Source organism: Asterias amurensis, chromosome 10 (assembly GCF_032118995.1).
Source record: "Asterias amurensis chromosome 10, ASM3211899v1".
In the NCBI taxonomy this organism is placed as follows: domain Eukaryota; kingdom Metazoa; phylum Echinodermata; class Asteroidea; order Forcipulatida; family Asteriidae; genus Asterias; species Asterias amurensis.
The window spans coordinates 13882066-13906442 of record NC_092657.1 but is presented as its reverse complement, the minus strand read 5'-3'; the positions used below and the strand labels follow the sequence as shown (position 1 = coordinate 13906442).

Genomic DNA, 24377 nt, shown 5'->3' with positions numbered 1-24377 from the left:
TATTCGATCTCGGGATAATTAAAAAAACAACTGATTCCAACTAATTCTAACGCTTCAATCTCAATAAGCTATCAACCAATAATGTGCTTCTTAACAATAAGCTGCCTCAAAAAAAATAATCCGTTTTATCCAGTCACTATTTGGTGACTGAATTGTGATTTACGTTGACTTTCTTTTTAAATAACATACTTTGAAGGTAACGTTTACGTTTGGTTATCAGTCTGTTTGCTTGAAGCTTACTTTAGCTTTCAAATGTAAAAAGCATTTTGAGAATCATCTCACTTCGAAGTAATCTGGTTATGTAATAATATATCACATTCATCGCCCATTGGTTGAATCTGAGAAGTGTAAATTTTCAGTTGCATTTCTCAGATTGTGGAATCTTGTTAGTTTCTTTGTTTTCCTGCTTGGACATTGCGCCAGATTTCCGGCGATATCTCAAAACTGTGAACACCTGTTGCCATGCAATTTCAACAGGTTAGTTTAATTGTATACAGTGATATTTATATAATATTAAATCTTATCCAACGGCTGCCTCTGAGGTGGAGTAGTTTTTGAAAAGAAGTAATTTTCCACGAATCTGATCTCGAGATCTCAGATTTTGAATTTGGGGTCTGGAAATGAAGCATCTGAAAGCACACAACTTCGTGTGACAAAGGTGTTTTTTCTTTCATTATTATCTCGCAACTTCAACGACCAATTGGGCTCAAATTTCCACAGGTTTGTTATTTTATGCATATGGTTTTTATTGCATGCATATGTTGAATGCTGGTCTTTGACAGTTACCAATAGTGTCCAGTATTACCAATAGTGTCCAATGTCTTTAAAAGGCTCCGGAAAATAGAGTAGAGTTACCAGACTGAGAGTTCACAAAAAACTACACAATGGTACGGATATTACACATTTAAGCTGGTACTTTGTAGGTTAATGTTTTTACTAAAACGTATTTAAGAAATAAATGGAATGAAACAAAATCACCCAATTAATATAACCGCTAGAACGAAAGAAGCATTTATTGCGAAAATAAAACACTATAATTGTATGAAGCGATTGGTACGTTGTGATTGTAACGTTTTGTCCAAAATGACATTAAATTCGTATTATTGAGATTAATAAAGATTTTAATCTAAAACTAGAAAAGTTAAAACTTCATAAGTGACAAATTACCTTGTGTCACCAATATTAATGAAATTTTACGACCATGACGTCATCGACACTCACACGCGATGCAATATCTTGACCGACTGCGAATCAGCCACGATGAGGTCACCGGTCGGAGTAAACGTCATGCCTAGAGGATTGTACAAGCCACGAGCTACACAGCCAATGTGCTTACCTGATGGATCGTAATGATGTATTTCACAAAAGCCATCACCATCACCATCACCATCACCATCACCATCACCATCACCATCACCGCAGAAGATACACGCATATATATCCCCAGCATCATCACAGCACACACCAATAGGCTTTACCGGTTTGCCGTCAAGGGAGGTGCTGATATTGAACACCTCGTTTCCCATGAAATCCAGACAAACTAGTTTCTTCTCAACGTGGTTTGTGAAGATCAGTCGTTCCTTGCTGTTAACAGATAGAAAGCTTGGACTGCCGATGTCGCCAATAGCATCATGATGTATTGTGGAAATGGTGGATCCATCCTTGTTATGAAGAGATATTACCTTTCTCACACAGTCAGCCACTGCAATACGATCTTTCTTACCAACAGCAATACCAAAGAGTATACTCTCTGACTGCCCCTCGACTTGATTCTGTGATGGTCTGAACTTACGAATAAATCGCAGTTCGCTATCATGAACCTTTACATCCTGTCCGTCAGTAACCAGAAGCAGGTCATCAGAGGTCACCGCAACACCGCCAGGGTCTTCTAGTTGTCCATCTTCTGTCGTACTTTGCACACCTTGAGATTTGCAACTACCGCTCGATGTAAATTTTGATAATATCCGCCGTTCCGAATCAGTAACGACGATGTCATCGTTGCTTAAACAAGCAACGTCCACTGGATCTATGATTTCCCCCTCACCTTGCCCGTATTCACGAAACTCTGTCTTCACCTCCCACTTCTCTTCCTCTAGTATTTCACCGATATCCGCATCAGTGACGACATCATGACCTTTGAACCCGATGAATGACTTGCTATGCTGCACTGTTTGAAACTTGAGCTCTTTGTGGAATGTCAAGTTGTGCATAACCTTTGGTTTGAGGTCCAGCAGCTCAAAGTCATTAGCATGTTGCATCAAGTCGTTGACTGAAGCTACGATCTGCTCTGCACGGCTCATCTTATCGCTATTGCTGATCTGTATGCTGCTGAATTGCCCACCTCTCTCTATGCTGATTTGAGTGACTCTTTCTTGAAGGAGGCGAGATGCTTTTCTGATTTTCTCGACTTCCTCTTCCTCCTTAGCCACAATATCTCGAAGAGCCCGGTCGACCATGATCTGTAATCTATGCTGTGAGTGTTTGATAGAGTCGTCCACTTCTTGGAATTGCTTGCGACATTCATCAAATTTCATCAAAGCCTCTTCAACAGCTTGACGATAAGATTGAATGGAATCTTTGATTTCAGTTAGTTTGTGGTTTTGCTCTCTGTGTTGAAATACCGCACATTTGAGACAAACAAGTAAATCACACGTGTCGCAATAAAAACACAGTTCCTGGTCAGTGTGTTTCCGGCATTTTGGAGAGCAAGTTTGTTTCTGGTCTTTGGATCCCTCATTTGACGACCCGGCTGCATTAACGACTCGATGATGCCTGTTCAATTTTATTTTGGCGTGGTATTCCAAACAAATCTTGCAAAAATTCGCATCACAGTCAACACACCGTGAGACGGCATCAAGACCTTCGTCGCATCCTTCGCAAATCGAGACAAGAGGGTTAGGCCTACTGTCTTCTCTGGGACCATCCGGATTGATGACGTCATCAATAAGCGAGCTCAAGAGAAAGCAGTTGAGAAGAGCCGATGGTCCCTTATCTGGGATTGAAGTTTTCTCTCTACACACTGGGCAAATGATGAAATCCGTCTTCGGATCCTGTTTGTCTACAAGTTCCTGAAGACATTTTAAGCAGAAGCTGTGCTGGCAGTCCAGGATTTTCGGATCGATGAACCGAGTCAAGCAGATGGGGCATTCGATGTGTACATGTCTAATCTTGCAAGTGGTCTCAGTGTGAAATGCAGCTTCGGCCATCTTGGTGAGACTGAAAGTAAAACGAATGTCATTTTCAATAGTTCATACAGTCAGTGATTTTATACATTGGGTGGTAGCAGACTTACCGCATTAAGAACCTTTTGTTGAGTTGCGATAACTTGTGATTAGAAACGATTTTCGGTCCAACAAACTGTATCCCATACAGTACCTGCTAAACGAGTAAAATTACCCAGCACTCGGTGAAAAAACAATGGACTTTTCCCTTTTACATGACAAGGATTGTTGTCCTTTGTATGCCATAGTTAAAGACACTGGACACTATTGGCATTGTCACTTGGTGTATCTCAACGTATGCATAAAACAACAAACCTGTGACAATTTGTGCTCGATTGGTCGTCGAAGTTGCGGGATAATAATAAAAGAAGAAGAAAAACATTGTCATACGGAGTTGTGTGCCTTCAGATGCTTGATTTTGAGACATCTAGTTCTAAATCTGAGGTCTCGAAATCAAATTCGTGGAAAATTACTTCTTTCTCAAAAAGTACTCCACTTTAGAGGGAGCCGTTTCCCACACTGTTTATACTACCAACCTCTCCCCATTACGCGTTAGTAGTATATATGAAGGAACGCACACCCCGCGGCAGTCCGGCAAGCGACTAGCGCGCATGCGCGCAGCGGTGGTAGGCTGGGTGTGCCGACCCAGGCGGAAGTGGGCTAATGAAATTAGGGCGAGCCACGCAGTGGTAAGGGGTTTGGCCCACGGCAGTGTTCGGGAGGCCCGAAGGGCCGATATGTGGGGTAGGGGGTTAACATGATGCATGGCATTATGTTGAGTGGTGTTTGAAAAACACCGCAGTAGTTGTCTCACGACAGTGTAACTGAGTGCAAACCGTTATTGTTTGTACTCAGTTCGCGGTGCGTTAGTGATTTTTTAAAATCACGAAGCGCCGCATCACAAAACCACGCAGCACAACTGAGACGTGTACGTCTCGGTTGTATGCAAAGGTGACACCGGCCTACACAGACGGGGCAGCACTAGAGACAACGGGTGAGATAAATAAATTTGAATCTGCAAACACACATATACATACACACATTCTAATCCTCGACCAACCCTTTTTATTCTTCCATGACGGTTGTCAGACGTCGTGGAATCAACCGCTTTGTTTTCACTTCGTGAAAATACAACCGAGACGTACACGTCTCGGTTGTGCTGCGTGGTTTTGTGATGCGGCGCTTCGTGATTTTAAAAAATCACTAACGCACCGCGAACTGAGTACAAACAATAACGGTTTGCACTCAGTTACACTGTCGTGAGACAACTACTGCGGTGTTTTTCAAACACCACTCAACATAATGCCATGCATCATGTTAACCCCCTACCCCACATATCGGCCCTTCGGGCCTCCCGAACACTGCCGTGGGCCAAACCCCTTACCACTGCGTGGCTCGCCCTAATTTCATTAGCCCACTTCCGCCTGGGTCGGCACACCCAGCCTACCACCGCTGCGCGCATGCGCGCTAGTCGCTTGCCGGACTGCCGCGGGGTGTGCGTTCCTTCATATATACTACTCGCGTTAACAAGTAAGGTTGTATGCTAATAATTATTTTGAGCAATTACCAATATTGTCCAGTGCCTTTAAATACATAATTGAAAAGCCTCGGGATGGTTTGTTTAAAATGTGCCAGTCGTTGGTTTGTGATTGAAACCAGTGTTTGATTCATTGTTTTATAGTTGTACATATACTTACCATACAGTTAAGTCACCTGGAAATTTATATTGTTTTCTTTCAAACATAATAGTATTTGCTTTTGATCAATAAACATTTTTGTTATTATTATTATTATTGCTTGTCACGATTGATATGTTGACAAAATATATAAAGTTATTTTGGGGGCTGACTCCGCCTCCCCTTTTGTGACGTCAATCGAGGCAGACTTTGCCTGCAATGCGTAGAGTAACCATATGTGCAAAGTACATATACCGTCCAAGTCGTCAGTTTGTACGTTTCGATTTGTTTTATTTTGTTGTTGTTGCATTTTCGGGCAATGCCGACCAGGTGTATTGCTGCTGGATGCAGCAAAACAATTAATGCTGGGTTCAGGTTGCATGTGTTTCCTGCAGGTCCCAAGTATAGGCGGTAGTGGGACGCGAAAGTCAGACGCACAAAGCAATGGACGTCCGGTCCGACGTCTTTTTCAGCGCTGTGCAGCGAACTTCGAGTCGTCGTGCTCTCGGAATACACCACACATTGACACGAAGAGAAAAGTTATTCTAAAACATGACGCTAAACCAACAACTTTTCCGAAGTGGGAAGTCAAAGAAGGTACCTGAAAGACCTGTAGAGGAGCATTAGCCAAACGTGAAAAATTCGGGTTTTAACTTTGAGGGCTTGTTTGTGCTTGCGATTCACCGTGCAGGGTAAGCCGAGTGGACCGTCCGCACAGCAGCCGTAGTGCGTGCAGTCTGCTCCGGGACCGTAGTTCTGTAAATAGGCATCATACCGATCAGTTACCCAGACTTAGTGTACATTGTACGGGCCCAGACTACACATTTTCTCTTAAAATATCGCACCTCGATGTCACAAACAGCGCCCTCTCGGGTCGGGCCATCCTATTAAATTTGTAAATAAAAGAACAACTATTTTTTTAGAACCTAAGTTAACTAATGTTTATTTATATTCCACTAATTAAAACACATATCTTAGTGACAAAAGCTTTATTTTGAAAACAAATACCACTAGGCGACTTTAATAATTGAATAGTGTCATCTCAATAAGTGACATGTGAGATTGTTTTAACAAATGTAGCGGTTGTCCACACATAAAGAGCACTCTTCAATTGGGTTTTCACAATCTAAGAAACCTTTCTGTCAGAAACAATACTCATTGTCAAAAGATAAAAAGCGATTTCTTGTTCCCGAACCAAGCATGGTACTTCGACTTAAAAAAAAATCTCTTAAATGCATTTCACTATCCAAAACTGCTGTACTTGTTACAAAATTAAACTGCAAAATTAAACTGCAAAGTAAATAAAACTGCAAAGTAAATAATTTTCACAGGCTTTAATACAAACCCTATAACGTAATACCAACTAAACCAACATGCAACCACACGGTTTAACGTCCACACTCTAAAGAGACCCTAAGTGAGTGTGGCTTGTACCCAAACCAATTACATTTGGTGCTATTTTATCACCATGTGATGTTAGTCTTGATTCTCATTTTGGTACGTATAAGTGGCAACAACCCAGACGTAAGTTTGAACACCCCAGTTTTTGCAGTGTATAGGAAAGTTAAATCTGTGACCTTTGGTTTCCAACAACCATGTAATCGTCAACAACATTAAAGGCAGTGGACACTATTGGTAATTACTCAAAATAATTATTGACATATTAATTTTGTTTTTTACCCATACACCGATGTGTGTTAGCACTGTATACTCAGTACTTTCCCGAGTCCTGTGAAAAAAAATATCACAGGCATGTTACTCGGGTGGGATTCGAACCCACGACCCTTGCAAATTCTAGAGCAGTGTCTTACCAACTAGACTACCGAGGTTGCCCGGCAGCTAGAGGCAGTTCGAATCCTATGTTTTGGCAGCGGGTACCGCAACGATATAATAGATGTTAAATTTGCATCGGGGATAAAGAATATTAATTTTGTTTTTTACCCATACACCGATGTGTGTTAGCACTGTATACTCAGTACTTTCCCGAGTCCTGTGAAAAAATATCACAGGCATGTTACTCGGGTGGGATTCGAACCCACGACCCTTGCAAATTCTAGAGCAGTGTCTTACCAACTAGACTACCGAGGTTGCCCGGCAGCTAGAGGCAGTTCGAATCCTATGTTTTTGGCAGCGGGTACCGCAACGATATAATAGATGTTAAATTTGCATCGGGGATAAAGAATATTAATTTTGTTTTTTACCCATGGGTAAAAAACAAAATTAATATTCTTTATCCCCGATGCAAATTTAACATCTATTATATCGTTGCGGTACCCGCTGCCAAAACATAGGATTCGAACTGCCTCTAGCTGCCGGGCAACCTCGGTAGTCTAGTTGGTAAGACACTGCTCTAGAATTTGCAAGGGTCGTGGGTTCGAATCCCACCCGAGTAACATGCCTGTGATATTTTTTTCACAGGACTCGGGAAAGTACTGAGTATACAGTGCTAACACACATCGGTGTATGGGTAAAAAACAAAATTAAAAAATTAATATTCTTTATCCCCGATGCAAATTTAACATCTATTAAATTATTGACATAAAACCTTTTTTGGTGACGAGTAATAGGAGGTTGATGGTTTAAACCATTGTGAGAAACGGCTCCCTCTGAAGTGCCATAGTTTTCGAGAAAGAAGTAATTTTCCACGAATTTGACTTTGAGACCTCAGATTCAGAACTTGAGGTCTCGAAATCAACCATCTAAACGCACACAACTTCGTGTGACAATGGTTATTTTTCTTTCGATATTATCTCACAACTTCGATGACCGATTGAGCTCAAATTTTCACAGGTTATTTTATGCACATGTTGAGATACACGAACTGTGAAGGCTCGTCTTTGACAATTACCAATAGTGCCCACTGCCTTTAAATAAACTGCGCCAATAAAGTATCTAAACACTTACAAATGGTCAGATATATCGGAACCTGAAATAGTATGCCAAAAAATAATTATTCATTTCTATTCACCGTTAATTTCTGTACATTTTGACACATCTTGTGTTGCGCTACGATGTTGTTTAGTGGATTTATGGACACTTGAGTGGCTTAAGGTCGAATTTCAAAAGTTGCAAAAGCCCCTATTCAAGCTAAATCGTTGTGTTGTGACGAGTAAGATCAGCGTTTCTTTTGCCCGCCCTTTATAAATGATTTGTTTGTCGCGTTTTGGACAAATCGGTTGCGATGAACATCAGCAATAATTGTCAGTAACCAAGCAAAGGGGTCAAAGATGGGAGGCATACAACAAAATGGGTTAAGAGCCAGAATCCCTGATTATGGTAAGACAGGGAAAGGTGTTTCAACATAACAGGAAAGATGGCTCAACTGACCAAACAGGAAAGAGGACGGATCGTTGGTTTGATAGAAGCCGGTATGTCGATTCGAGCTGCAGCTCATCAAGTTGGAGCGTCACCAGCGACGGTCAGTAAAATGGTGGAATGGCTACCAAGCTCAGGGAAATGTGGACAACCTGCCAAGGAGTGGCCGCCCGAGTGTGACTTCTGCAGCAGAAGAAAGTGAACAAGTCCATCAAGCCTGACACCACTCTCGAGGGATTGCGACGCATCCTGATCAGGAAATGGCAGGGGATTGACCAGGGACAGATCAGATGTCTCGTTTGGAGTATGAGAAGACGACTCCTTGCCGTTAACAGTGATGGAGGATACACCAAGTATTGAGGACAGGATATCAGCAGTTTTAGAGTTAAAGATACGGCCATAAATTTCATGGTCAAGTAAACGAAACGAGTTTGTGTCTTTTGTCTTGATTTTGTCTGTGTGTGAGGCTTGTGTGAGTTCCCTTCTGGAATTGGGGTGAATAGGGGCTTTTGCAACTTTTGAAATTCGACCTTAAGCCACTCAAGTGCCCATAAATCCACCAAACAACATCGTAGCGCAACATAAGATGTGTCAAAATGTGCAGAAATTAACGGTGAATAGAAATGAATAATTATTTTTTGGTATACTATTTCAGGTTCCGATATATCTGACCATTTGTAAGTGTTTAGATACTTTATTGGCGCAGTTTAGTTATGTTTCAATAGCCCAAAATATAATAATAATATAATATTTCTTTAATAGTCTTTAGCGCACGTATCAGGGAGTTGGGCAACTGCTGCGAATTGTTCGTTGCGAATTTGTGACGTCAACATTCGCTTCGTATTCGCATTCGCAGGAAGTATGAACCGGGCTTAACTAGTCGTAGTGCGTTTTGTCAAAAGAGCGTGTGCAGTTCAATGCAAACATAAAAATGGTTCAAACTGTGGCATGATCAATTTGAAAAAAATGTCTGATCTGTCAGTTAAAATACTTTATTGGTCATGTGCGTTATTGAACATACCATTAGACCAAGGGAAAGTAAACTCTTACCTGTTGTTAAAGTGTGTCTACCAAGGCTAATTTTGCACAGTTGAATCTCTGCTGAACTTTACGAAAGTTGATAACTGGCGGCAATAACGACGAATTCTGTACGAGAAACAACATTGATAATGTTCAAAACAGTGCACTTCTTTACCAAACCGTACTTCCAAATAATCAACTTTATAAACGAGATTAAAGTTGTGGAAGTTTCATACAACTGTAAAACCCAAGCGTGTTAATATTGTCCAATATTTCGTCGGGTCATTATACCGTATCAAGTGGTCATTATACCGTATACTAAGGTTGCCTGTTGCAACCGAGTCATTAGTTATGTTTGAATTTGTTCGATGCCCACCCTTTCAAATTAACACGAATGTCATTGATAACTGCATTCAGTAGACCGTCGGCAAACGTGTACATTGTATACCTAATTTGTCATGTTGATTTCATACGTTTGCTAGAGTTCACAACATTTCAAGAGGTTGCAGTGATATTTGTGTTTCCCCTTTTTCAGAACGATGTTTTTACAAACTGAACGAGTAATTAACTAAAATTAGTTTTGTTCTTCTACTAGGTTAGATTGAAAAAAAATTGTGGAAAGTTTTCATTTTTTGTTTAAAGGGCAATGTCAGTAAACCAATTTTAGTTTCGATGCTTTTACAAAATAAATACTCTTAAACATCTTAAATCAATTAAATGCCCAACTTCTAAACACAATGCATTGACCAATTAATCGGAAAAGTACTTGCCGGCATAGTCGCACCCCCATGTCTCGACATCTTGATGTTTACACATCCCCTGTCTCGACATTCCTAGTGTATTTTCATAATAACATAATAACACTACCTCTAATGTGTAAATGAAGGAACATAGGTGTGTCGGAACATAGGCCTATGTTTTTCGTATTTCAAAGCAGTCGCAATATATAGGCATATGAACGTGTTGAGTTTTGAAGTATTGGTTGGAAGTTCAACTTCATTTAACAAGTGGTGCACGCTGTCTGACGAAATATTAGTTTCAATGAAATCTGGCCGATGTGTTTATTTCACTCTTGTCAATATTGATGCAATCATTAGGGACACATTTAGTATTTGCTGGCATTATGGCATACTACTGGGGAAGTTACCTCTAGTTGTTGTAATTAAATAACTGTGTTGTTCCCAAAGAAAGAGGAACAAATAAACAAACGAAGAAAAACAACACGGCTCATAAAAACAAATACATCATAAATACCTCAGACAGTTTCGCTATTCCTTGTGGTGGAGAGCGCGTCAAGTGGGTGTGTATAAACCTTTGTTTATGACCGGTAAAATGATTAATTCATGGGCGTGACACGCGACCTTGCACCTGTTCTTTTAAGACAGTTTCTTCATTCCTATTAGTCGAGAGCAACGGCTGAAACAGTTGTGCCACATCACGCGATACGCGCGACGCGCACAGCATTCCCTAATAAGGAGTTGTTTACCCTAGGGCGGGCGGCGGAGTGCTTTACCATTGCATAGCTGGAGGGGTGTTGCGTTGAAAGAAATCATTTAACAATTATAATGATTGCATTTATTTTACTTTTTGACCAAAGAGTGATGATTGTTTTTGACCGAAAAGGTATTTATGAATGGGAATCAAAGTGTGTTGAATCGGTTATCAACTAGTGGTTTAAACCCGCCAATGCCCGGTTCTTTATAATTTACCTCGACTTCGTCTCGTCTCGGTAAAATTACCAAGAACCAGGCCTCGTTGGGATTAAACCACTAGTTAAAAACCTCTTCACCACACATTGATTCCCTTATTTAAACTTGAATATATGCACGTGGTAGATTGGAACACCCTTCCACTGTTCTTCCAACACCCTTGTCACTTTGCCAACACTGTATAAACCTACCTGATCATTATATTCCCTAATGATCGTATGTTTACCCTCATTGTTTTTGTTCTGTATCAGTGTGAACCATATCGCTAGACTAATGACAATCCAAGTACGACGCAGTTTGTTTGCTTTGTCAGAAGTGGCATAAAGTCCGGCTATTAGGAAAAATGTCTTGTTACGTATCAGGTAAACAAATAATATTGGTAAACTTAAATGGAAATTGATCAAAATGCTATGGATCATTAACTATGAACTATAAAGGCTAATCGGTCAGCTTTTAAATGATGACGTGGCCGTATTTTCCCTTGCAACCAGCGACACTTGACAACCGCCATTTTGCAACCTACAACATTTGGTCCTAAGACTTAGCGGACTGTGTCTTGCCAGACGCAAACCAAATCGCAAATCAAAGTACATTGCTACAAACCCTCATAGTTATAATGTTGTGACCCTTTCATTAATTGTATATGTGTAAAGTGATATAGAGGCTAGAGCAGTTTATGTTTCTTGTACAATTATATTTAATTCCTGTAAAATATCAAAAAAAATAATAAATACAGATACAACTTAACCGGTATTCATTATTAAATATATTACAAAATAACGAATACTTATTAATACCATGTATATTTCCACTGATAAATTAAAGAACTTGTCTTCTGTTAACTTCTGTTAAGTGACCGAAACATGTCTTTAGAAAAATTAGTAATCGGAACATGTTCCTAGTTCGGGGCAACCGATTATGTCATGATAAAAATATTCGTCAATAATCTCGAAACGATTAGAATAGCATCAACAGTGATTGATTTCTTAGTTTATTTTACAATACATAACTTAAATGATGACTTAAAAAGAATATGCAAATCAAGAAAACTATTTGACATTTAGTTCGAACCGTATATAATCAAATCAAAACAACCGAATGCAACGGTGCCGGTAAAATTGTAATGAGCCCAAGCAAAACCTTTGGGGGTGGGCGGGGGGGGGGGGGGCTAACATCCTTACTCGCAGCTAGAGCTGAATTGCGACGGACGCGGCTGCAACGTGTTTGGGAAGCAGGCATGCAAGGGCGCCTTCAGCTGCCAGCCACATCAACCCATTATGACCACGTAGCACAGTCAAGATCGAAATTGTTAGATTTGTCCTAGCCTTGCTCAAGGCAGTCGCATTATTCACTCCAAAAAGACACCGCTGTAAACCCACCCGTATATACCGTGCTTACTGTGTGTATTCACACCGCACGACCCAGCCATATACACCGTCACATCGCTCAACGCACACCGTACGACTGTACCGCTAACCCGCATGCGGAGGCCGTGCATGCGGAAAGTGTACAGGGCATCGTGCGATGTGGTTACACACATTTTACGCACAGTGTATACGGTTTTATACAGCGTCGGTCTTTTTTTCGGAGTGAATAATTCCACTGCCTTGAGCAAGGCTAGATTTTTCCCGAGGGAGGAAAACCGATGGTCTGGAAAACACTCGTGACACAACAGATAACCAACGCACAACTCAACTCACTTATGGCCCAGGCCGGAAATCGAACACACAAGCCAACCATGCCACCCTAACAAGAATTTAGTTTTGTCTGTTTGAATACCAAAATTATTGTGTGTGTAGCACCCCGGGTCACGTGCGTAGGGCGTTGGCCATCGATTTCACCATACTGAGATCGATCGTGCCAATATATTCCAAACTCATTGAAGCATAATATCAAACTGCTGAAGCGTATACATAGTATATAAGCAAAAGGAATCTATGAGTCTCCAGTTCAGCCTTTTTCAGTCGCTGAGTATACTTTAAAACATTTTATCAGAGTTAAACTAGTTTGTTACGACAAATCCCTATTGCCCCTTCATTTTTCATTTTTCTTCAGTTTTTGATTTGTTTGGTCTTTACACAGGCTTGCCAAATGGTGTGTGCTACAACCGTAAGACAGCCGGTCACTGGGCCAGAGAATGCCCCTTCACTTACGGCCCCCTCACCAGTCCCCACACGGGTCAAGCCAAGAGCTCAAGCCGCACCTTTCATCGGCTACAACAACTTTTAACGAACAAGCAGATTTCGTCAGTAGGCTTATTGATTTGGACGACTGTGAAATAAAGGCCAGCATTTTTCAAACAATTATTGTTGCATGTGGACCATTTACAGTAGATTGTTTTGCTTGCTTTTACAGTTCAAAGTTTCCCCGTTTCTTCCCAAGGTTTTGGAACCCGGGGTCATCCGCGGTGGATGCTTTTGCACAGAACTGGGCAAATGAAAATTGTTTGTTAGTTCCTCCAGTAGTATTGATTCCAGCAGTCCTAAAACATTTACATGTATGCACCGGTAAAGGAGCTTTAGTTTCTCCCTGGTGGCCATCTTCACCTTTTTGGCCATTACTTTGGTCTTGTTATAGAACTTGGATGAAAGGATTGATCACATTTGAAGGATCTAGTCCATACAGTTAGGAAGAAATAATAATTCTCTTTTGGGTTCCAATAAGTTAAAGAGCCTTGTATGTGTAGCTTATATTGATTGCACCAACTAAAGCTATATATATTTTTCTCTCCCATGTGTATCGGATCATTTGCAGCTTGGGTCTTTTGGTCAGATTTTCCTACCAGCATGGAGGAGTCCAAGATGCACCTATTTTTTGAAGTTCTTTTTGCCAAGGCGAACGCCACCATAACTGGTTACTTATACAAGTGTAGGGAATTCTTAGCTTTGCTTAAGGTACAAAATATTCCACTCGTGTTTCCCATTAAAGTACATGCTATAGCCGCATTCATCATTAAAAAAAGTAAGTTCGCAAATTCTGACAGTACAATAGTATCAATTGCAGCTGCCATAAAATGGCTTCAGTCAATAGTAAACATCACACCTTATTATATTAGTGAAAGAAGAAAGTTACACAAACCACCCGTGCAAAAAGAGCCCCTTCCATTCAGTCTAGACAATACAATAATCGATAGATTTGGGCAATCTGATTGCAGTCTGATCAATTTAAGGACGGCATGCTATGATTGTCTCCCTTAAATTTACGTTTTTTTCAAACATTACAAGTATCGATATTTAATAGTAGAGTTATGTAGATGTATAAGTTCAATTGCATTTTCCGTTAGGAGACGGTTAAAGAGAAATAACAAAAGTTTGAGTTTATACTATTAACACTAGTCATTACTGAATATGACTCTGATTTGAGATTGTTATGGATGGAAATTCCTCAAAGTAATGGAGGTTTAAGCGATGTTGCTAGTTATGTTTACTGATAAACTGCTTACTCAATATGTTAGTTTCCAGACCGATTTTTGAAGAGCCGAAAGGGTTGTTTTCCTTTGTGGAAATCGGTAAGAAAAAGAGAAAATTGGTTTGAAGAGATTGTCGAGATTGTTGTATTGTGTTGAAAACGAAAAGTGCTTTTGTTAAAGGAACACGTTGCCTTGGATCGGTCGAGTTGGTCCTTGAACAGCGTTCTGTAACCGTTTGTTATAAAATCGGTATGGTTAGAAAGATGTTGTAAAAGTAGAATACAATGATCTACACAAATATGCTTCAAAATTGCGTGGTTTTCGTTTTACCTCGTCGACAAACACGGTTGGCCATTTATGGGAGTCAACAATTTGACTCCTATAAATGGTCGACCGTGTTAGTTCGCGACGTAAAACGAAAACCGTGCAATTTTGAGTGATACTTGTGTGGATCATTATATTCTACTTTTAAAACATCCGTAACAAACGGTTCCAAACGCTTTGTATAGACCAACTCGTCCGATCCAAGGCAACGTGTTCCTTTAAACAAAAGAAACATAGAAGTTGTACTCAGCGGCCGAATCCCGGCCTTATTCCCATGTTTTTCAAATAAATTCGTAGATTATACTTGACTGCTTATCTGTGTGCTTATTTTGGTTGTTCATAAGGGTAAAACTGTTTTTTATGCGTGTGAGCGTAGCGAAGGAGCATGAAATGAAACTTTGTTTCTGAGTTCAATTTGGGGATGTTACAATTTGTCCGATAAATCTCGGTGGCTGTGGCACATACTGACCAGAGACTTATTAAGTGGCATTTTATCAGTGACAGTGACATTTAATCAGTGACATGCACACTTTTACAACAATGTGTTTTGGTTTCCCAAATAGCCTGAATACAACTTCCAGAACGCAATTTGTTACTTGAGCGTGTACTGATCCTTACAATACAGTCTGAATCATGATATATATTTTTTTTCCACAACAATATAAAAAATAACAATAACCAGTTTTTATATAGCGCTTTTCACACCCGGAGGGCGTCTCAAAGCGCTTCCAACATTATTACCCCTGGTCACTGGGCCTTAATTAATTCCTTAAAGGGACACACCGGGTCACCTTTTACCCATTTTAGGGGTGTATAATCATAAATAATGTTTTATAGATGGTTGCTGTAAAAAAGAAAACACATACAAATGTCACGTAATCAGCAAACAATTATTAAAAAAAAACTAAAGCGGTAAAAGGCCACCGTATATGTGTTTGCAGCCATTGCAACTGTAAAATTTTCGTGACATTGTTGCACAATAATGCAAGTAGACTGGTGTTTTGTTTACAGAAACGTTTTAACATGACGCAGCATAAGGATCCAGTCTATCCATGTATTATAAACAACGGAGCAGGCAAATCCTTCGACGATGGAGGTAGACCTTCGTGCTTCGACTTACATCCAAATATCGTCACGAAGAACACAAAGAAATTAGCCCAGAATATGACAGTGACAAGTCATTAAAGCATTCCTGGCACCAATAAACTAGGCCTACTACCGCATAGCCATGATGCAGTTTGGAATGCGATCGTGGCGTAACTCGCCCCTGACGTGCCATGACCCAATTTCATAATGCCTGTATAGTGGCACACACATTTTGCTTAGCACAAAGTAGTATTGCATAGCAGAAACTAATTACCAGCCAAATTTAAATTAAATTTGAAAACTTGTGGCTGGTGCCCACCTAAATTTTTAAATAGTAAAGATATTTTGTAAGCAGTATTTTCTGCTAAACAGATGAAACTGAACAATGTACCCTGTTATTCACAGTGAAATATTTTGTTTTTCCGGGGAAGGGAATCTTGAGGGATTCAGAAGCGCCTTGTGGGAATGTATTTTGAAACGTAAGCGTAGCTGCAAATCTTGAAACGTAAGCCTAGCTTGACTCAGGATTGAAAGCGTACATTTCCATTATAGCGTAACTGGAACCTAAACGTATATTGGATTGTATAAGCGTAGCTGAGTAGCTGCGTAGCTTGGAACGTAACCATATATTTTTGAACGTAACCATATTTGTTGGATCGTCAGCATATCTTGGAACGTAAGCCTAGCTGTGTATTTTGGAACGTAAATGTAGCTGCGTAAGGAACGTAAGCTTAACTTGACTCAGGATTGAAAGCGTACCTTTTGTTATTATAGCGTAACTTGAATGAACGTAAGCAAAACTTGGAATGTAAGCGTAGCTGAGTAGCTATGCAGCTTATAACGTAAACGTACCTGCGTATGGAACGTAAGCGTAACTTGACTCAGGATTGTAAGCGTACATTTTTTAATTACAGCGTAACTTGAAGGAATTTGATCAAAAGTTGGAATGTAAGCGTAGCTTGGAACCTAAGCATATCTTGGAAGGTAAGCGTAGCTGGGTATATTGGAGCGTAAACGCAGCTGTGCGTATGGGACGTAAGTGTAGCTTGACTGGGGGTTGAAAACGTACGTGTTGATATTATAGCGTAACTTGAAGGAAAGTAAGCGTAGCTTAGTAGCTGCGTTGCTTAGAACGCAACCAAATAATACCTCAACAATCTCAAACATAACACTTCATTCACAGAATTAAACAATAATGGGTTTTTTTGAAAAAAAATATGCTTTGAGGGAATTTTGTTTTATAAATATTTTTGTTTCAATCTTTTATACAATATTCGTATTCACCTGTTCTTGTTACGATCGGGGGGCTCTGTTTTTTGATATCCTTTTCTTTTTCTTTTTCATAAAACATTTTTGAAGCTACTCACAAAATAACACTGTCAATGTAACAAAATGCGGTATTCCTACGTTTGACATCATTAATCTTTTTTAATTACCTGAAAACTCACAAAAAAAAAAAAAAATTAGGAGCCATGAAACAAAACATAGCATTACATTGGCACGTTGCGATCATAAGAAGTAACGTAATCGACACGAGGTGTACCGACTGACAAACCCACGATGACAAACATGTACTTTGATGTCTTGCTCCCAACCCCTTCCAAGCTCACGGCGAGACCCGCAAGCTGGGAGTTCATAGCGCCCAGGACTACACCTGCAGCCCCCCACGAGACACGGCATGTGCGGTACGTGATATGCCCCAAGGCTTACGTTCCGATTGCTCCCATGCCGAGGCGCTGTAAAACACGCTTCCGTTGCACGGACTCTCTGAATGAGAATCTTACGTCCCTTCTTTGATAATTATTTACAGTTTTTACACGCAACTTGTATACATAGTCTCTTTTGTCAAACATCCATTAATAGTTGTAACAAAAAAATTTAAAATTTGGTTTAGTAATTTATTTTTAACTTATGTTTATACGGCTGTAAGTAAAGCTCTCCGAAGGTCACGTGGGTTATCCTAACCAAAAAAGTGATTCCGATAAGCCACGTGACCTTCGTTTAAAAACAAATGCCTTAAAACGGCCAAATTTGATGGTTTCTTTTAGCAACTATTCTTCTCCATTCCTGGAAGACCTTTAAAATCATGTTTTAGTGTATTTTGTAGCCAAAAAAGCCCAACGAAGCGGGTGTGTCCCTTCAAACCATCTCATCTCAGCTGGTGGTGAGTACGCAGCCTGTGCAACATGCGCTACTCGGCTAAATCAACCACAAGAACCATCTCTGCCCTCACAGGTACCCATTTACACCTGGGTGGAGAGAAGTAGTTATAGTTAAGTGTCACGCACGGGCTTCGAACGCACACTATGCTGAACAGAAGCACCAGAGATTGAGTTCGGTGCTCTTATCCGCTCGCCACGACACCCTCAACGCCTGACCTGTCAGAGTTTATATTATTTGGTCACATGTATCATCGAACATAACATAGACCGGGTGGTGTTTTTGGCTTGCGGTAACACCTTGCTGGGTAGATTATGTTCCTTGAGATAGTGTATCGGTGTAAATTCTTCTTCTTCTTTGTGTTACAGCAAACCAACTTGATACCTCACTATGCATCGACTCAAATACCATCTTAAATGGACACACCGGCTGAATTTGGCTATTTGGGCTAGAAAATAGTTAGGACTTCAAATGTCTTCCAGGAATGGAAACAAAAAAATAGGCTCTACAAAATCATCACACTTAGCCGTTTAAGCATTGTGATAGTAAAAACCACAAAGTGGTTCTAATAATCACGTGATCATCCGAGTTAGTTTCCAGCCGTAGAAAAGCTAATTCGTTGAACTAAATTTAATTATTTTGTTTACAATTATTAATAAAAAAAAATAAAAAATTAAAATAATAATATGTTATCAGGCTGTGGATACAAATCGTTAATAATGGTCAAAAATCGAACGTAAGGTTATAACATTCAGAAAAATAGTTTATTGTATAGCCCCACGGCGTGGAGCAATCGGAACGTAAGCCTTGGGGCGTACCGCCCATGCCGTGTCTCGTGGGGGGGGGGGGGTGGAGGTGTAATCGCCCGCGCTACGAACTGCGGGTCTAGCCATGAGCTTGGGAGGGGTTGGGAGCCAGACATCAAAATACATGTTTGTCATCGTGGGTTTGTCAGTCGTTTGTCGAATCCGAAATGTATTATGATCGCAAATTTCCAATTGGTTCTTGTTACGAGTTTTCAGGTAATTAAAACAGATTGATGTTTTCAAAACGTAATAATACCGCTGTTTGTTATTTTGTCGGTGTTATTGTGAGAGTAGCATAATAAACAATGTTTTATAAACATAACAATCACAAATAACGGAGCCCATCGATCGTTAAAAAGACAGGTAAATCTCAACATATGCGTACAATAACAAACCTGTGAAAATCTGAAAAAGTTGCGAGATAATAATGAAATACAAAAAAAAACTTGTCACATGAAGTAGTGTGCGTTCAGATGCTTGATTTCGAGACCTCAAATTCTAAATCTGAGGTCTCGAAATCAAATATGTTGAAAATTTACCCTTTCTTGAACACTACGTTACTTCAGAGGGAGCCGTTTCCCACCGTGTTTTATACTATACCAAACCAATAATGTCCACTGCCTGTAGAATTTTGTCAAAAAAAATGTTAATTTTGAATTATGTGAATGAAATGTTATTTTGACAGTTTTGATGTTATGATTTACCTGGGCAAGTGGAAGTTATTACTCGGCTATTGGTCGCGCCTCAAATAGCTGGGACTTCGACTAGTCGCAAAACTTTAACTCCCATTGTCCAACATGCATGGCGACATACTGTTTGCAGAAGGCGCAATAAAATAAAACTCGTACTGATGTCTGGTGGTGTTTTGTAAACAAATGTTGTGAATAGTCGTGAGCGACAAAAGTGGTTAACCAATTCGATCGCGACTACTTGTATAATACATAGTCGTAGCAGCACGATTAACCGACTTAGTTGAATAGTGGTAGTCGCGACTCGACTAAGCAATCAAAAGCAGTCGCAATTTCCCATGAGTTGTACCAAAAATATATGGTTACTTTCCAAGATAAACGCAGCTACGCTTACATTCCAAGATTTTCTTACGTTCCGTCAAGTTACGCTTTCATTCCATCAAAATATACGCTTTCAATCCCGAGCCAACCGACGCTTACGTTCCAAGATACACAGCTACGCTTACGTTTCAAGATACACTTACGGACGCTTTCGAATCCCTCAAAAATTCCTTCCCTTCCCCCAATATGCTTTAAAAGTCTTTCATATTAATACCAGGGCTCACTAGTTTCATCTGTTTAGCAGAAAATGCCGACTAACAAAAAACAACTTTACTAGGCAAAAAATTGTCCAGCACCAGCCTCAATGCCACAACATTTAAAATTAATTTAAGTAAAATTGGGCTGGTAACCAGATTCTGCGAAGCAGTACTATTTTGTGCTGAGCAAACTGTTGTGCTAACACAGGCTTTATGAAATAGGGCCCTTGCACGTCGGGAGCATAGCCACGATCGCATTCCAAACAGCATCATGGCAATGCAGTAGTATGCCTAGTGTATTAGTGTCTTGAATGCTTTATTTGCTTGTCATTGTACCACCCTGTTTTGGATTTACCTGATGCGTGTATTTATGTCGGTTGTTTATAATACAATAACACATGTATAAGTAGGCCGGATCATTATGCTGCGTCATAATAAAACGTTGATTTAAACAAAGACAGTCTACTCCGCGGTAATGTAATATATATAGAGCAAGACAATTTACCAAAAGAGTACGATAGAAAAGTCTCCTGAACTCCAACAAATCTACTCGTGGTTGTATATTAATAGATAAAACGAAGACGACTAAGACTGGGTTGCTCTAAAAATCAAAGAAGTGGTGGCAGACTTTCAATAATGGATTTCGTTTAAACTTTGCACAAGTGAAGGCCATCATCCAAAGTGTAAAAATAAAGCATAAGTTTTGCATTTACACCTTCGTTGCCAACGGTCAAAAGTAGAAAATTACCATATTTCACCTAATTTAGCTTTTTTCATGAGTAAAAATTACCCAAAGTTGAGGGCTCCACTGTGTAAAAACCAAATAGTGGACCTACCTCTCAGCTGGATATAAAAAAATATGCATCCTTAATCTTTCCAAAAATGCGTTCGATAAAAGTACAGTTAATTGTGAATGGAAGATTCCATTATTTCAAAAAGGGGTGTTTTAAGGAAAAGTCAATTTGGGAAATACAGGGGGGTTGTTAAAATTGTCAGAATTCCCAAAGTGGCATATTTAGGAAAGTTTTGCTTCCAGGCATGAAAGATAAGATACTGGTCTGTAAGAATTTCAAACAAAAACATTTGGTATTTGTTGTACTGGGGAGCAGTGCTGCCATAAACTTCGTGCTTTTTTGGAAATACAATTGTATATTTTCATATTGTACAACAAAAAAATATGATTTTTTTGTTTTAATGGATTTTGTTTTCTCTTTGCACGTGTTAATTCCTTCAACCAAAATGTAAAAAGAAAGCATAGTTTTTGCATTGTACTTTGGTTGCCATGGCAACGGTTAAAAATAGGAAAATTGCCATATTTCACCTAATTTAGCTTTTTTCTGAAAATTACCCAAAGTTGAGGGCTTCACAGTGTAAAGACCAAATATATTACCTGCCTTTCAACTGAATATGATAAATATACACCCTTGGTCTACCAAAAATGCACCTGACACAGGTACAGTCAATTGTGAATGGAATAATCCATTATTTCAAAAAGGGGTGTTTTGAACAAAGGTCAATTTGGGAAATAGAGGGAGTTGCTTAGTTTGTCAGAAGTCCGAAAGTAGCATAATATTTGAGAAAGTTTGGCTACCAGGCTTGAAAGATAAGATACTGATACATAAGGAACATAGCCGGATAACACTATTACCAACCGAATTAGCTTGGGGTGAGTCTTCGAACTATACATTGTATACAGTTATATTTTTATACTTGTAAGCTGCTTTGCTTTTTTTTTTCAATCAACATCTTTGTTCAGCATGTAAGAAATGTCAATAAAGAGAATTGATTTGTTCAATTTTTTTTCTTCAAATCTTACCATGTTTGAGGCTGAGGCAGTGTCACTACATGATACAGTTGCCTATTTTGTGCTCCCCCGACATGAAAACACAAATAATCGCCCAATCACAACAAAGGTGACTGAAGACAGCACAAACTTTCCTACTATTAATGATGTGCAATGGAAATTTTAAAAAGGGACTTTCAACAAAGGTGGCGCTTTGTAATGCATTGTGGGGCTTGGGGGCTGGGCATGCAGGGGAGGGGGGGTAGTATAAAATCCAAAACTTAGGTCATTAAAAATATTCTTGATCAATGTTGGGTAGTCCACAAGGCTACAGCGTGCTCATGAAAGGTGCCGGATTCATGGAAGACTTAAAAGTATTATTTTATTAATGTTATTTATTCAATCTGAAGAAAACAAGTTAAAATGCATTTGTTTTAAGGCAGTACTGTTACAACAGGATACAATTGCCCAAGTTTTTCTCAAAAGTTTTTCTCAAAATGGAAGGACCAATGTTGGCTCGAAATACAACCGAAACGAAAACATTCTGGCAAATTGTCATTTTTAGGGCAAACAATTGGGTAAAAATGTTGATTTTGCGAATTTCTAAAAACATGCGCTAATGCTGTTCTAAAAATAGCATTAGGATAAAAGTTAAAGCAATAATTTTTTTGTCTCAAGAAAGGACGACTCAATATATTGATGTGAAACGTTTTATGAAAAAAAAAATGCACATTGGCTGGGTGGAGTTGCAAATATATGCTAAAATACAGTTTTTTAGACCCCCAAAAGTGGCAAAAAATAGCCAAAAACACAAATGAGCTGTTACCATGGCAACGGGCTATATAGTGATTTCAAAAGTTTAGTTTGTATGAATGCACCTCAAGTCCCTTCCACCCATAAGGTTTAAAAAATATATAATTTCCTGATATTTGTACCTAATAATAATGTATAATTTTTGGCCATTTGTTGTGTTTTTGCCCTGCCAAAGTGCTAATTTTCCGGCAAAACTGTGTCCGCGCACTTAAAATACCAAAATATTTTATTGCATTTTTATGTAGGTCGGTACCTTATCTTCCAACTATAAAAGTGTCATAATCCACAAAGTGCCACTTTCGGACTTATGGCCCAATTCGATACCCCTATTTTTCGCTAAAAGAAAATATGACAAAAACACCCCTATTTGAAATAGTGGTTTGATCCAAAGTTGATCGCACACTTAATTTTTAAAAACATTTTCTGAAAGAGTAAACATGGTTGTGCATCATGTGTGAAAGAAAAACTTCAACGTTTTCCCATTTAGACGTACCAGTACTTTCAATTCACCTATATTGTAACTATTAAAAAAGGTAAAAACTTGGAAAATTTGCTGAAAATCTTATTTTGGCGGTAACCACGGCAACCAATGTCCGATATAACTTGTTTTTAGATGTTTGTGTATTGTGTACCCATACCTACTCATACATGGAGTTTTGCCAAAATCCATTTTTGAAGTCTGTCATCATTTTAAAAATATCTTTGATTTTTACAGCAACCCAGTCTTAAGAAGTCTCCCGAAAATCAAAATTATACGATTTGCAGAAACTGTTTACGGAAAATCAATTATACATTGAAACAATACCACACATTGCCTCAAATCTAATATAGGCCTGGGTGTACATAGAGATTTACCTTAAGTTGTAGACGTTTTTTCACTCAATACTCACTGCGTACAGTTGGATTTCTTTGCTGATCTTTAGGAATTGGCACCAAAAAGGAATTCTGCTCGACCAAAAAAGAAACGTTAACAGGTAGGTCTTCACAAACAGTTCACTTCTTTCATAACCATAATTCCAAATAATCACTGATTAAAATTGCATTAGTTTCACACAACTGGAAAAACCCATCCGTATTAATAGCGTTCAAGGGTACAAACTCCAAGGGTCGTTTCTCAATCTAAGGTGGCCTGTTGTAACCATTGCAATTGTTGGAATATGATTCTACAAATTATGGTGAAAAAAATTCAATTTTGTTAACTAATGATTGAATAATAAATTAGAAGGATTTGAAACTCGACGTTTCGATCAGAAGACGATCAGAGCATTCTGATTGAAACTTCGAAACCCATGTTTCTTTTCAGAACCAACGCGACTCAATTTTGAATTATAGTTATATTGTGTTACATCAAACCTTACTAAACTAAATAATTCATATATTTTCCTTATGATGTAGATGTTATTAACCAATAACAACATTAAGGGGCAGTTTACAAATAAATAAAACAAAAAGGCAACGTCATTTTAACAAATACTTGTTTCTAATCACTCTCCTATGAAATATAAAATGAAACTCTTGACCAATCCGATGATGAACAAATTAGTTTAATAATGTCAAACTAACCTTTGTGGAACAAAAACAAACAATTAGGGTACGGCGAGTAAAAATTTCAAAATTGCATTTAGACGCTTGGGCGGTTACCCCCCCCCCCCCAAAAAAAAAAAAAAAATAAAAATAAATAAATAAATAAATAAAATAATAAAATAAAATAATAATAATAATAATGATAATAAAAAAAAAAAAAAAAATATATATATACATATATCAAACAATACTTCACATGACAGC

The 24377-nt window shown here is 39.0% G+C and overlaps 2 protein-coding genes and 1 long non-coding RNA gene across 3 annotated transcripts in view; 1 reads left to right on the top strand and 2 right to left on the bottom strand.

Annotated features, from left to right (window-relative positions):
- Positions 1-24377, top strand: part of LOC139942967 (uncharacterized) — a 521441-nt gene that overhangs the window by 94410 nt on the left and 402654 nt on the right. The window lies entirely within an intron of this gene.
- The window catches only part of LOC139943389 (uncharacterized), a 138373-nt gene that overhangs the window by 33812 nt on the left and 80184 nt on the right, over positions 1-24377 (bottom strand). The window lies entirely within an intron of this gene.
- On the bottom strand, positions 613-23603 carry LOC139942937 (uncharacterized). Its single transcript, XM_071939764.1, has 3 exons — positions 23445-23603; positions 9263-9358; positions 613-3216 (listed from the first exon to the last, which is right to left on the bottom strand). The coding sequence occupies exon 3, from the start codon at positions 3204-3206 to the stop codon at positions 1218-1220; it is 1989 nt and encodes a 662-aa protein (XP_071795865.1). The 5' UTR covers positions 3207-3216; positions 9263-9358; positions 23445-23603; the 3' UTR covers positions 613-1217.